The sequence below is a fragment of the Tupaia chinensis genome, unplaced genomic scaffold (genome assembly GCF_000334495.1).
Source record: "Tupaia chinensis unplaced genomic scaffold, TupChi_1.0 Scaffold000238_1, whole genome shotgun sequence".
Classification (NCBI taxonomy): Eukaryota; Metazoa; Chordata; class Mammalia; order Scandentia; family Tupaiidae; genus Tupaia; species Tupaia belangeri.
In genome coordinates, this window is record NW_006159716.1 from 2,126,509 (window position 1) to 2,139,575 (window position 13,067).

The following is a 13,067-nucleotide window of genomic DNA, read 5'->3' on the forward strand; positions in this document are numbered from 1 at the left end:
GCGGTCGACTACGTGGGAGTCCAGCGACATAGCCATTACGCTAACTGCTGGTTCCCTAAAAATTCATTTTTAATTTTAAACATTTACTATACAGACTGACCCTGGGCCTTTATTCGGCTCCATGACAGCAGGCCTCAGATGTAAGAGCCACAGCCTTAAAAAAGAAGGGGAGGGGCTAGCAGGTGGCATGGTGGCTAAGGGCACTGGACTCCCACACGGCTGATGGCAGCTTGGGACCCTGACCCGGCAGCTTGCTTTCTCACTCCTCCCCCACCTCCCGGTCTCTCTTTTTTGCTCTGTCCCTCTCTAGTCAAATTAAAATTTTAAAAAATTAATAAAGTTAAATAAAATAATTCATTTAAAAAAATAGAGGGGGAGTCCCCGCAGGGCACCCCTGACAGGGACCACTGGTCCCATCATGTAATGTGACATCCTACAGTCTGTGAGTGGCTGCCCCTAAGGATCTACAGATCATGCCATCCTGTTTTAAGTCAGCCCTCACAAAACGGACAGGCTGCTCCAAATGACTCCCACAGAGAAACAGGTATTATTATTTTAAATTATTTTATTCAAGTTTATTTGTCATTATTATTTTTAAATTTGACCACAGAGATAGAGAGAGGGTGAAAGTGAGAAAGCAAGCCATCAGGTCTGGGACTCAAACTGTGGTTGGCCACGTAGGAGTCTAGCGCCCTTAACCACAAGACTCACCAGTCCCTAGATATTATGATTAATATGAGGATATTATTTTAAGTGCAGGTGAAGAGGAAATGGCAGGCTGCTACTCCTCCTCCTCATTACAAGCCTGCTGGCAACCTGTCAGGGAGTGAAAGATGACTGCAGTCTCATCAGAACGAGAAACAGGCCAGACACTGAATGGTAAGGGCGAAGGTAACTTTTTTTTCTTGGAGAGGATTTTGCTATAGGGCATGTGCACTCGCCAGACAGACAGAGAGAGACAGAGAGACAGAAAGTGAGAAATCACCCCCCGGGGGGATGGCCACGCCGCAATCCCTTCTCCTTCATTCTCCTCTCGGGATCTTGGGCACGCACGCACACGCACCCGGCAGGAATTTAAGCCACCGGGTCCAGGACTTGAACTGCAGTCGACTAAGTGGGAGTCCAGCGACATAGCCATTACGCTAACTGCTGGTCCCAAGGTAACATTTTAATAACCAAAAAATGTAACTACTGTTTATGACACTGGAATAGTGTTTGAAGGAGGCACTTGGAAATGTTTCCACTGTGGTCATAACAGTTCTTCATCTATGCTTAAACACAGGAGCACATTTTCTGACGTGCTTAACATCTTCTCCAAATAAAAATATTACCATAACTGTCAAAAACATTACAATACAAAATCATGAAATTATTTCTTTTTTTAATTATTTATTTAATTTTACTTATTTTATTGTTATTCTTCAATTTGACAGAGAGAGAGATCAAGGGAGAATGAGAACGCAAGCCTCCAGGTTCGGGACTCAAACCATGGTTGGCCATGTGGCAGTCCAGTGCCCCCACCACCACACCATCTGCTGGCCCCAAAATCTTGTAAATATTTCTAAGACAGTATTTGACATTCGGTAAGTTGCAAGCTTAATAGAAACATTTCAGAGGCCCTGCCACAACTGCACAGTAGTGGTGCACCGCTCTGCGATGCTGGATCCAACTGGAAAATCGGGGTTTGGCTCCTGGGCTGACCTTACACACTACACGCCCATGATCCTGGCTGGCTGAAAAGGCGGCTGGAAGGACCTTGATGAGGATGCTGTCTCTGTCTCTCTCATGAGAGAAGTGAACTCAAAATAAATTCTTTCAGTAACTGGTAAAAGGGAATAAAAAATAGCTGATAGTATATGAAGGGCGGCCAATGATGCTACGCGTCTTTGTGACACTCCTTTTTCAATGGTAAGAACCGTTAAAGTATCAACATGAACTGAGCTTACGTCAGACCTCCAACTTGTTATTCCACCAAGTAGTTTTAAAATTATTTTATTTATTTATTTACTTACTTACTTACTTACTTACTTACCACATGAGTTTTGATAGAGAGAGAGAGAGAAAGGGAGAGTGAAAAAGCAAGCCACCAGGTCCAGGACTCGAACAACGGTTGACCATGTGGGAATTCCAATGCCTTAACTACCATGCCACCTGCTGGCCCCTATTCCACCAAGTTTTTTTTTAAAAAAAAGAATAATTTATTTAATTTTACTTATTCATTCATTTTAATTTGACCAGAGAGAGACATGGGAGGGGGAAGCAGCTTACCAGGTCCAGGAATTGAACCATGGTTGGCTATTTGGGAGTATCGAACCACGGTTGGCCATGTGGGAGTGTCCAGTGCCTTAACCACCATGCCACCTGCTGGTCCCCTCCACCAAGTATTAAACCATGAATTCAAAAACCAAAAAAGTAGGGCTGCCCCAGTAGGTCAATGGTTAAGGAAACTGAATCCCAGGGCCGGCAGGTAGCGTAGTGGTTAAGGTGCCGAACTCCCACATGGCAGACCACAGTCCGGGATCCAGTGGCTTGAAACTCATGCCAGGTACATGTGCACGTGTGCTCAAAATCCCAAGAGCAGAATAGAGGAGAAGAGATTGTAGCATGGCCATCTCCTCTAGGGAGGGCTTTCTCACTTTCACTCTCTGGTGAGCACACATGCTCTATGGCAAAAAAGAAAAAGAAAAAGAAAAGAAAGAAAAAGGAAACTTAATTTTTTTTTCTTGGCCTAAGAAACTTCAGTGGCTACAAGTAACTCTCCCAACCTAGGTACATTCTTTCCTAGAAGAAGAAGGGCTTCATTAATGCCTCGTTAAGAGCTTCTATCTACAGGGCACAATACATCTCCCTTCATATGGTACACCGCATGACACCCTGATTTCAATGGGATCTCCTGAGAATGAAGTTCTCAGTTACAGGAAAAATCTCTCTTAAAAAACAAACAAACAAACAAAAAAACTGGTTCCCACATGGCTGAACCCTGACAGCTTGAAAAACATGTCAGGTGCATGAGCATGCATGCCCAGAATCCTGACAGAAGGGAGGACTGGTTGGACGGAAGAGAGCACTGTGGCATGACCATGCCTCATTGAGGAATGTTTTCTTTCTCTGGCAAGTGTACACGTTCTGACAAAACAAAAAACACTATGAGAGCAGAGGCAATCACATGGCTTCCACTGAAAAGGTTACAAATAAGGGGCCAGCAGGTGGCATGGTGATTGAGGCACTGGACACTCCCACATGGCCAACTGTGGTTTGAGTCCTGGACCTGGTAGCTTGCTTTCCCACTTTCTCTCTCTCTTTCTCTCTGGTCAAATTAAAATAAATGAACAAATAATTTTAAGAAAAGGCTAAATAAATAATTCTTAAAAAAAGAAAAGAAAAAGGAGGAGACAAGCAGTTAGTGTAATGGCTATGTAACTGGACTCCCATGTAGTCGACTGCAGTTTGAGTCCCGGACCCGACCCGGAGTCGACTGCAGTTTGAGTCCCGGACCCGGTGGCTTAAACTCACACTGGGCGCGTGTGCGTGAGTGCCCAGGATCCTGAGAGGAGAACGGAGGAGAAGGGATTGCGGCATGGCCATCCCCTCTGGGGGGTGATTTCTCGCTTTCTGTCTCTCTGTCTCTGTCTTTCTGGTGAGTGCATGTGCCCTATAGCAAAAAACCTCTTCCCCTCCCCAAAAAAAGGGGACCAGCAGGTGATGTGATGATTAAGGCACTGAACACTCCCACATGGCCAACCGTAGTTCAAGTCCCTGACCAGGTGGCTTGCTTTCTCACTTTCTCCCTCTCTGTGTCTCTGTGTGTCTCTCTCTCTGGTCAAAATAAGTGAATGAATAAATAAAATTAAATAAATAATTCTTTAAAAAAGAAAAGAAAAGAAAAGAAAAGAAAAGAAAAGAAAAGAAAAGGTTACAAATATCCCAAACCTCTGGTTAAGGTTGAGATTATCTTTTTAATAAACGTTGCTCTAGTACAATATTACATTATAATTTTCATAATGTTCATATAAATAATCATGTATATACTGGATACGGGCTTGATATACATAATTTTAAACATGCTGGGCCGGCAGGTGGCGTGGTGGATAAAGGTGCTAGATTCCCACATGGCCTACGGTGTTTCAAGTCCTGGACCTGGCAGCTTGCTTTCTCGCTTTCCCTCTCTCTCTCAATCTGGTCAAATTAAAAAATAATAATAACAACAAATGGAATTAAATAAATAAATATGCTATAGGGCACCTGCACTCATCAGAGACAGAGAGAGAGAACATGAAAAAGCACCCCCTGGGGCGAAGGCCACACTACACCATAATTCCTTCTCCATTCTCCTCTTGTGATTTTGGGCAAGCATGCACACATACCCAGAGCATTTTTCAAGCCGCCAGGTACAGGACTTGAACCATTCAGTAGGCCATGTGGGATCCAGCTGCCTTATCCACCAGCCACTGGCTGGCCCAGCTTCAATTTCTTTAACTATACTTTTGTTGACACACTTGATGACATTAATTCTCATCTGCCAAATTGTTTCTCGATAATGTAAGACACTGAGTTCTTAACCACCTCTTACCAACCGACCTCTGGACTCCAGCGTGACAGTCAGTAGGCACCAACTACATAGTTTACATAGTCCCAGCCCAGCGTGGCTTTGTCACTCACCGGAGTTTTGATGTAGGTGTGGGGATCAGGGAACTCAGGAAAATGGCTGGGGATGTGTGGCGGGTGGGGTCGGTTCTGCCCTGCGGTGAGGGCCTTCGGTGTCACTGGCTGATTGGTCACAGGAGCTGCAACAGACACGCCACGGGTTACTCCCATACCCACGGCCCTGGTTTGCTTACAGATCATGATCTCTGCCCAAACCTTTTTTTTTTTGCAAAGTAAATGCCAGATGACCTAAATTTTCTAAACAACAGGTAGTTACATATATTTTTCCTTTTTAGGTTTTTGTCGTAGGGCACGTGCATTCCCCAGCGCCATTTTCTTTACTTTCTTGCTTTTTTTTTTTTTTTTTTTGAGAGAGATTTTTGCTATAGGGTACACATTCTTGACAGACAGACAGACAGAAAACAACAGGAAATCACCACCGGGGGAGATGGCCATGCTACAACCCCTTCTCCTCCATTCTCCTCTCAGGACCCGGCCTGAGCTTTAAGCCACTGGCTCTGGGACTTGAACTGTGGTCAACTACATGGGAGTCACCTGCTGGTCTGTACAGTGCCACTTTCAAGCCATGATTTTTTTTTTTTTTTAAGAGAGATTTTTTTTTTGCTAGAGAGCATGTGTGCTCACCAGAAACAGTGACAGAAAGTGGGAAATCACCTCCCAGTGGGGATGCTCACACTCCAGTCCCCTCTTCTCCATTCTCCTCTTGGGAATTTGCACATGTACACACATACACACCTGATCTGAGTTTCAAGCCGCAGGTCTGGGACTCAAACAGCAGCCGACCATGTGGGAGTCTAGTGCCTTAACCACCATGCCACCTGCTGGCCCCAGTACTTTGTATTTTTACCAATAAAAGGCCTTCAATAGTTAAAGACTTGAGAGGGTCACCCCTACAGTGCCTGGTCCTGCTAGATGACCCCAACTGACATTCCCATCTACGACAATCAGCCCACAAGCCACTAAGGTAGGTGGGTGGGTGGCTGTGACCGTGTTAAAGAGCATGCCAAGGAACCACAGAAGACAGGATTCTTTTTTCAGAGACCACGGATAAGGAAGATATAATCCGCGCTGGGGAAAGTAAGTGTGGGCTTAAGGACAGCAAGAGACAACTGAAAATAACAGCTGCTCCTCTCCACTTAAAAAGATGTCAACACAGAAAACGTGATTTTTAAAAGCCTAGTGAATTGGGGCCAGCAGGTGGTGTGGGGGTTGAGGTACTGGACTCCCACGTGACCAGCCACGGTTCAAGACCTGGACCTGGCAGCTTGCTTTCTCACATGTTTTCTCCATCTTTCTCTTGTCAAATTAAAATATAATAATAGGGGAGCAGCAGATGGCATGGTGGTTAAGGCACTGGACACTCCCACATGGCTAACCACAGTTTAAGTCCTGGACCTGGTGGCTGTCTTTCCTCCTTTCTCTCTCTCTCTCTCTCTCTGTGTGTCTGGTCAAATTAAAATAAAATAATGAATGAATAAATAAAAATAATTCTTTAAAAAAATAATAAAATCTGTTAAAAAAAAACAAACAATCTAATGAATTGTCCCCAGGTCCTACAAGCTTCAATAAGTTATCCCCACTCAATTTATGGCACTTAGTCTTCTCTCAGGCAGAGGTCAACAAACTTTTTGGGTGAAGGGTCAAATCATAAATATTTTACGTTTTGCAGGTGATACAATCTGTGTTACAATTTAACTCTGACATCAGAGCCTGAAGGTAGGCACAGAGAAGGCACTATGGGGCCAGCAGGTGGCATCGAGGTTAAGATGGCTAGATCCCACATGGCTGACCATGTAGTTTAAGTCCCAGACCCAGTGGCTTGAGATTCACACCAGACATGTGCGTGCATGCCCAAAATTCAGGGAGAAGAAGGGATCGTGGTGTGGCCAGGCCCGGAGGGGAGTAATTTCTCACTTTCCGTCTCTCTCTGGGTAATTCTTTCTTTTCTTTCTTTCTCTTTTTCTTTCTCCTTCTCTCTCTTTCTCTCTCTCTCTCCACCAAGTACATGTGCCCTATAGAAGATTTAAAAAAAAAAAGGTAAATATGGCTATGGTCCAATAAAACTTTATTTATAAAAACAGGCAGTAAGGGGCCAGCAGGTGGTGTGGTGGTTAAGGGCACTGAATTCCCACATGGCAGTTCGAGTCCCAGACATGGAGGCTTGCTTTCTTACTCCCCTACCCCTTACTCTGTCCCTCTCTACTCAAAACAAAAATAAAAATAAAGTTAAATAAAATAATTCTTAAAAAGAAAATTAAAAAACAAAAACAAAACAGGCAGTGGGCTATATCTAGTCCCAAGCCATAGTATATTACCAACCCAGGACCTAAGAAAGAGCAAGAGGGATCAGCAGATGGCATAGTGGTTATGTCGCTGGACTCCCACGTAGTCGACTGCAGTTCGAGTCCCGGACCCAATGGTTTCAAACTCATGCCAGGTACATGTGCATGTGTGTCCAAGATCCCAAGAAGAGAAAGGAAGAGAAGGGATTGTGGCATGACCATCCCCTCAGGGGGTGATTCCTCACTTTCTGTCTCTCTCTGGTGAGCACACATGCCCTACAGTAAAAACAAAAACAAAAACAAAAAAACCTCCCTAAAAAAAAAAAACAATAAGAAGAATGTTTATGTTTTTATAGAAGCATTATTTACTCTTTGAGGCCAAAGCACAAGAATCACAGCAGCATCTCACTGACAGTTCAGTTTCCTGATGACTGAACCTCGCATTCTGAAGCTAAGGCCAGAGAGACTATACCACAGGTAGCCCCAATGATTAGCAGGAACCTGCAACAAGGAAGTAGGTACAATCTAATCTCTGCCCTATTCAGTAACTGAACACTTACTGAGAACCTCAGTTCAGCAACTTACGGGCAGTGATGACCATCCTCTGGGACCGTTTTGCATAAGCAGGGAGAGTGTCCACATTGAAACCTAAGAGGTACAAAAACAAAAACCACTGCTAAGGTCACTGGCATATAGAAATGGGAGTAATGCTGGGGAGAAGCAGCTTCACCTCCAGACTTAGATACTGAGGCTTTAAAAAACTCCTGATGCATTTTTGCACAGAGAAACATACAAAAATACATCATGACTTTTCCAATGACCCAGTACTTTGTTAACACACATAAGAAACCCAGGAGAATCCCCAACAGAGCGTTAGTAACTCTCTTAAATAAGCTCAGGTAAGTCTCTCAAGCTAAAAGCAAATCAGGTGGGTCTTTCTCTCTAACTTAGGCTGGGCAGAACGGCTCCCATGAAGAAGGGTGGTGAGAAGGGCCATCCTGCCATCTCCAAAGTGGAGACCTGAGAATACACCATTGACATTCACAAGCACATCCATGTGACTTCAAGACGTGACTTCAAGAAATGTTTCCCTCGGGGGTGCTGGCAGGTGGTGTGGTGGTTAAGGGCGCTGGATTCCCACAGAGTCGACTGTGATTTGAGTCCCAGACCTGGTGGCTTGCTTTCTAACTTTCTCTCTCTCTCTGTCCCTCTCTGGCCAAATTAAAATAACTAAATAAATAAGAGTTAAACATTAGAATAATTTTCAAAAATGTTTAATAATTTAAAAAAGAAAGAAATGTGTCCCTTGGGCACTCAATGACTTAAGAGAGATCCAGAAATTGCCATGAAGGAGATGGAACTCCAGATGTGCAGGCTAATCCCAGGTTCAACAAAGCTGTCTGGGACAAAGGAATAAGGAACACCCCACACCATATCCAGGGTGGTTGCTCAGAAAACATGATGAGGATGAAGATTCACCAAGAAGTTCTACACTCTGGTAACCTATTTTCCTGTTACCACTTTCAAAAAATCTACAATCAATGTGGATGAGAACTAACTGCTGATTTTAAAATAAAGTTATAAAACCACACACACACAAAAGCAAATCAAGAGACCCCCACAAGGGGATCCAAGAACACTCAGGAGACATGGCTGACTCCTAGGGACTCTTTCCTCTCTTGTAACCCCAACTTAGCTTCATCAAAGAATTAGTGGGGTGGAGCAAGCAGGTGGTGTGGTGGTTAAGGTGCTGGCTCCCACATGGCCAACTACATGGTCCCAGTCCCAGGCCTGGTGGCTTAAAAATCACACCAGGTGCATGTGCATGCATGCCCAAAACCCTGAGAGGAGAGTAAAAGAGAAAGGACTGCAACATGGCCATGCCAGGCAGGGGATGATTTCTCACTTTCCCTCTCTTTCTGTATCTGTGGCAAGGGTACTCGCCCTATGGCAAAAATCTAAAAAAAGAAAGAAAGAAAGAGAAATATTTTTAAATTAAAGAATTAGTGAGGCGGTGTACTTACCCATCTCGACGAGCGTGACAACAATATCCGACAGTGTGGGCTGCGTCCTGGCTGTGTGCTCACAGTACGACTTGGCACTCCTCCCAATTTCTGAAATGTCTAAGAGGGGCAAAGGCGTAAAGGCTTTCTCCTGGTTCCTCAAACAGTTAAACAGAATTACCATACAAGTCAGCAATTCTACTTCTAGGCATAGAAGTATGAATCCAGATGAATCAAAAGCAAGACTCACACGCATACTCCAATGTCCACAGCAGCTTTATCCACAACAGCCGAAGATGGAAACAAGTAGATTATCCACTGACAGATAAACGGATAAGCAAGCTGGGGTATTACAAACAATGGACTATCACTCGGCCTTCAAAAGGCTTTAAATTCTGACACACGCTACAATACAGAGGAACTCTAAAAACACTATGCTAAGTTTAGTAAGCCAGACCCCAAAAGACAAATATTGAGGAGACCACTTAGATGAGGTATCTAGAAAAAGCAAATTCATACAAAAACTTTTTTCTGGAGATGGGTCTGCAGTTTTTGTTCATTGTACAAAGGGACCCAAAAAGATAAGGAAATATCTATTCCAGGGGCCCAATGGTTTAGAAAATAAAAGCAAGAGGTGCTTAACAGGGAAGGGGTCTAACCAAACACCTATCACCAAATCCCCGCGCTGCCCTGAGCAAGTCATAAACAGCGGCCTCCAGATGTGGCTATTTATTTATTTAACTTTGCTATAGAATGCACGCATTCACTGGAGAGAGAGAGACAGAGAGAGAAAGAGAAAGCGAGAAAGCACCCTTTGGGGGGATGGCCGCACTACAATCCCTTCTCTTCCATCCTCCTCTTGACATTTTAGGCACCCACCATGTGCAATACCCAGTGTGTTTCTCAAACTGCTGGGTCTGGGACTCAAACCGCATGGTCAGCCACGTGGGATCCAGCTATCTCAACTGCCATGCCACCAGCTGGTCCCACATGTGGCCTTTTAATTCCAAGATCTAATTAAGAACTGAAATCTTATCTGTTGGGAATTATTAGTCCATCCCATTAAGATACAAGCTCTCAAAGTGCGTTCCAGAAACCTACTGGAATCCCTGAAATCTGTTCCAAAGTCCACAGATCAAATTATTTTTGTAATATAATTAATATACTGATTTTTTTCACTCTCATTCTCTCATAGTTTTTCAGAGGCCATATAATATTTTAAAAACAATTTTAATAACTTTTTTTAAAAGGAATTATTTATTTTTTATTTATTATTATTTTTAAAATTTGCTATAGGGCATGAGCACTCACTAGAGAGAAGTGAGAGACAGGAAGATACACAGAGAGAGGGGGGGTGGTGAGAAAAAGCAAGCCACCAGATTCGAGACTCAAACCATGGTTGGCCATGTGGGAATCCAGTGCCTTAACCACCTTGCCACCAGCTGGCTCCAAAAACTTTTAAAATTTTTATTTTATTATCATTATACTTCAATTTGACCAGAAAGAGACACAGAGAGAGAGTAAAAGCAAGTTGCCAGATCCAAAACTCGAATCGTGGTCAGTCATGTAGAGGTCCAGAGCCTTAACCACCAAGCCACCTGCTGGCCCTAAAGGCTATATAATTTTTGACGACCTCATGGCTTTGACTAATGATGAAATGTGTAATTGTACATTATGTTTTAGAAATCTGTTTTACTGAGACTGGCAGATAGCATGGTGGTTAAGATGCTAGACTCCCACTTAACTGACTGTGGTTCGCGTCCTGGACCAGGCGGCTTGCATTCTCACTTTCCCCCTTTCTCTCTCTCTGGTCAAATTACAAAATAAAAATAAATAAACAAAAATTAAATAATTCTTTTTAAAAGAATTAAAAACAGCTTTTTAATAAATAAAAACCTGTTTTACTGAGTTGGGCCCGTAGCCTAGCAGTTAAAGTAACCAGATCCCACACAGCCAATTGCAGTTTGAATCCTGGCCCCAGCACTGAGCATACATGTATGTGTGCCCCAAATCCTGACAGGATAGGGAAATGGAGGAGGAGAAACTGTAGCACGAGCATGCCTCATTAGGGAGTGCTTTTTCCCTTTAGCCATGTGTCCCTCTGTTTCTGTCTCTCTCTAGTGAGTACTTGTGCCCAATGGCAAAAACCTAAATAATAATAATAATAAGTTAAAAACAAAACAAAACAAAAAAACGCTGATACATCTCACTCACACCTCACTCACACTCACAACTCCATGAGGCACAAATTATCTTCACCTCACAAACAAGGACACTTAAGTTCAAGAGGCTGTATGACTTGCCCAAGCTCTAAGAAGCAGAATGATGATTTACACTCAGAGCTGATTCGAAAGCCTGTAAATCTTATCACTCCTCTTTCTAAATTCCGCTCCTATGTTTTCACAATGCGCGCACAGAACTGATGTGAGGGTTAACTCGAAGACCTAGTTTCTCCAATACTCACAACTCTGGAGCATTTCTGTCAATGTTTCCACGGATGCTTTCTCAGCACTCTCAAATCCTGCCTCAGTCAGCAAGGAGCTCACGACCACTTGCAAGGTTCTCCGCCGGGCCAGATGGTAGTTATCAGCAGGGTTGGTGGACTGCTTACTTCCTGATCTCTGTGAATCAGCGGCCCAGAGAGAGAAAAGTCCCATCCACAGCGTGGAATCACATAGTTCACACACCAACAAGCAAAAGCTCCTTGGCTAACTACTACTCAATCAGTGCTTACAGTTTAGACTTAACAGATACTGGACCACTGAGTATGAACTGGCACCCCGAGCGATCTAGATGCATGGCCTTTCTGCCCAAAACGTACGGTTCCAACAGGATAAAATTGCTTTCGTTTTCTACTTTAGCAGGTCATCGAATTAAATAATGAATCTAACTCCGGGCGACAGCAGATGAGGAACCCCTGTCCTGTTCTCATGTCCACATCACTTGATAAATCCGGAAAATTAGGTATTTATCAAAAACACACGACGCCGTGGGGAGCAGGGCAAAGGACACGGCGTGGAAAAGCAGAGAGGCTAAATATTTTGAAAAGGAATCCCGCCCACCCGTAGCTGGCCAATAAGAAGGTAAAAAGGGCTTCTCAGGACCAATCAGGAGATGTTCCGGGTTCCCAACCCCCCCAGAAGGGAACGAGCCAATCAGGACATAGGTCCCCCAACTCGAGAGGCCGCCGCCAAGTCCCAAGGAGGGGGGGCGCCGACGTCTTGAAAGACCCTCCACTCGGAGCCCCTGATGGTGCTGGGCTCCTGGGTATGAGCTGGTTGCTCAGGCCAGGGGGAAGTCACGGAATGCCTGAACTCTCCCACCTTCAGCCCCTCGCATGCTGCCCTTACCGTCCCGGAGCCGCCGGCCCCGGTTGCGGCCGCCGCGTCGGCCATCTTGCTCCGGCGTAATGCGCGCGAGCGCGGGGAGAGATGGGACTTGTAGTCGCGGGGCGGAGCAGCGCGCGCCCCTAGCGCTTCGGAAGCCGGGCGCGTAGGGGGGTGGTGAGTAGGCTGCCCGGCTCACGTGACCTTTGTGAGCCTGGGGTTCTGGTGGCCTTCCGAGGGGTGGGAAAGGGACAGGAAGATGCCTTCCCGGTCGCACTGAGTTCAAAGCAGCGTATTTTAATGTGAATTGTTTCTCCTAAAGCGCACATTCCTGGAAGGATCCAGGAGGTCGTCCAGGCTCTCAGGGTTTTCGAAGTCCTGCGGTCATTAGCAACACCTGGGCCGGCGCCGCCGCTTCCCAGTGACTGCACGCTCTGCGGGGCTGGGCAGGCTATTGTTAATGAGCTCCGCAGGCGAGTCTCTCGTGCGCGGAATTTTAGGGGACCCTGAGCATCCCAGCCCTGTGATTTTGTGCGGATGACGACCCTGCAGCCTGTCAATGGCCCACTTGGAAGTAGTTTTACGGCCACCTGGTCCAGGACGTACACTGCATCCTGCAGCCTTCTCGCCAGTAATGAATCGGCGTTACTTGTTAGGAGAGCTCGTCAGGCGCTGGAGCGGCCGGAGGCTTGTCCCTTCCGGCCTCGCCTCCAGGGTGTTGCGTCCACGCGGCTGCCGGTGGCCATCTCGACCGGCATCGCCTCGGGACCCAGGGCCGCAGGGGGGGGGTG

At 45.3% G+C, this 13,067-nt stretch overlaps 1 protein-coding gene across 1 annotated transcript in view; it reads right to left on the bottom strand.

The window, feature by feature from the left end:
* Positions 1–13,014, bottom strand: part of TAF8 (TATA-box binding protein associated factor 8) — a 26,588-nt gene extending 13,574 nt beyond the window's left edge. The window contains exons 1-5 of the mRNA XM_006148570.3: positions 12,301–13,014; positions 11,415–11,571; positions 8,972–9,070; positions 7,533–7,595; positions 4,660–4,784 (exon numbers count right to left, since the gene is read on the bottom strand). Of these exons, the coding sequence (XP_006148632.1) occupies positions 4,660–4,784; positions 7,533–7,595; positions 8,972–9,070; positions 11,415–11,571; positions 12,301–12,345 (489 nt within the window). The 5' untranslated portion in view covers positions 12,346–13,014. The remainder of the gene's footprint in view (positions 1–4,659; positions 4,785–7,532; positions 7,596–8,971; positions 9,071–11,414; positions 11,572–12,300) is intronic.
* Positions 13,015–13,067: the final 53 nt, after the last annotated feature.